The sequence below is a fragment of the Acyrthosiphon pisum genome, unplaced genomic scaffold (assembly GCF_005508785.2).
Source record: "Acyrthosiphon pisum isolate AL4f unplaced genomic scaffold, pea_aphid_22Mar2018_4r6ur Scaffold_19727;HRSCAF=20417, whole genome shotgun sequence".
In the NCBI taxonomy this organism is placed as follows: Eukaryota; Metazoa; Arthropoda; class Insecta; order Hemiptera; family Aphididae; genus Acyrthosiphon; species Acyrthosiphon pisum.
Genome location: NW_021769011.1, coordinates 1 through 867, shown reverse-complemented (window position 1 = coordinate 867; position 867 = coordinate 1). Strand labels below are relative to the sequence as shown.

Here is an 867-nt window from a genome sequence, read left to right as displayed (position 1 = left end):
TTTACTGCGCAATACTAGTACAACTGTGATGATACCTGTCTAATTTGTTATGCTAGCAACTTACTAATGAATGAGAGTGAAAAACGTATACAACAAACACAATTAACAAAGTACCTACTCAAAATAAAATATTACCGATTCATATCTAAGCCTGTATTTTGTCTTTACGGAATTTGGACTATCGTGTGAAATTCGCAGTTGACTGGCATGCCTTTGTGGGGGTAATGGCATTTTATTTACTTCGATGGCTGCTGTCGTTAATACCTAAAAATTAAAACAGTTGGTCATAAGCTCTTAAGTCTTAGTTTTAGTTGTAATTAAAATTAACAAATTTATAACATTGAATTAAGTGAATACATTTATTTTTGTGAATAATGGTCCATTCTTTTGTCACCATTCAACATCTTTTGTTGCAAGATGTTTGAACATAACAAATCTATACAGTAACATTAAAAAAATGTATATTGGCATTAGGAGGTGAAATTGATTTTAGTCAAAATTATCTTACTTTGCGCGGAGGAGGTCCAGGAAACACTCCGCCTTGCGCCATTTGAATTGCTAGTTTCACATCGTCAGCATCAACATTCTTCTTTTCCGCCGAGTTTGACAATGCCTTAGCGTCTTCCAATAATTGAGTAGTGTATCCTAATGAATAAAATAATAACTATTCATAACAGCGAAAAACCATTAACATTTGTTTCATTGTATTAAATATTACTGTAGTTAAACTCCAAAAAATGATTTAAGACTTGTTGATCATATTCAACAATTCCTAGATCCTCCATCATTGACACGATGATTTGACTGTCTTTGGGCATATTATTTTTTTCCTTCTGTAGACTCCATCAAATCGAATTGTAATGATTT

The 867-nt window shown here is 32.3% G+C and overlaps 1 protein-coding gene across 1 annotated transcript; it reads right to left on the bottom strand.

The window, feature by feature from the left end:
- Positions 1 to 99: 99 nt before the first annotated feature.
- On the bottom strand, positions 100 to 840 carry LOC100572817 (transcription initiation factor TFIID subunit 9-like). Its single transcript, XM_003249016.4, has 3 exons — positions 719 to 840; positions 509 to 645; positions 100 to 264 (listed from the first exon to the last, which is right to left on the bottom strand). Exons 1-3 carry the CDS (start codon positions 816 to 818, stop codon positions 115 to 117), a joined length of 387 nt encoding a protein of 128 aa, XP_003249064.2. The 5' UTR covers positions 819 to 840; the 3' UTR covers positions 100 to 114.
- Between the last annotated feature and the right edge of the window lie 27 nt (positions 841 to 867).

What these genes read in the sequence shown, in the direction of transcription:
- LOC100572817 (XM_003249016.4), bottom strand. Translation starts at nt 818, where the DNA reads ATGCCCAAAGACAGTCAAATCATCGTGTCAATGATGGAGGATCTAGGA. An exon ending in TTTTTTGGAGTTTAACTACA is followed by an intron (nt 646 to 718) that starts GTAATATTTAAT and finishes TTTATTCATTAG; the next exon opens with GATACACTACTCAATTATTG. An exon ending in CTGGACCTCCTCCGCGCAAA is followed by an intron (nt 265 to 508) that starts GTAAGATAATTT and finishes TTTAATTTTTAG; the next exon opens with GTATTAACGACAGCAGCCAT.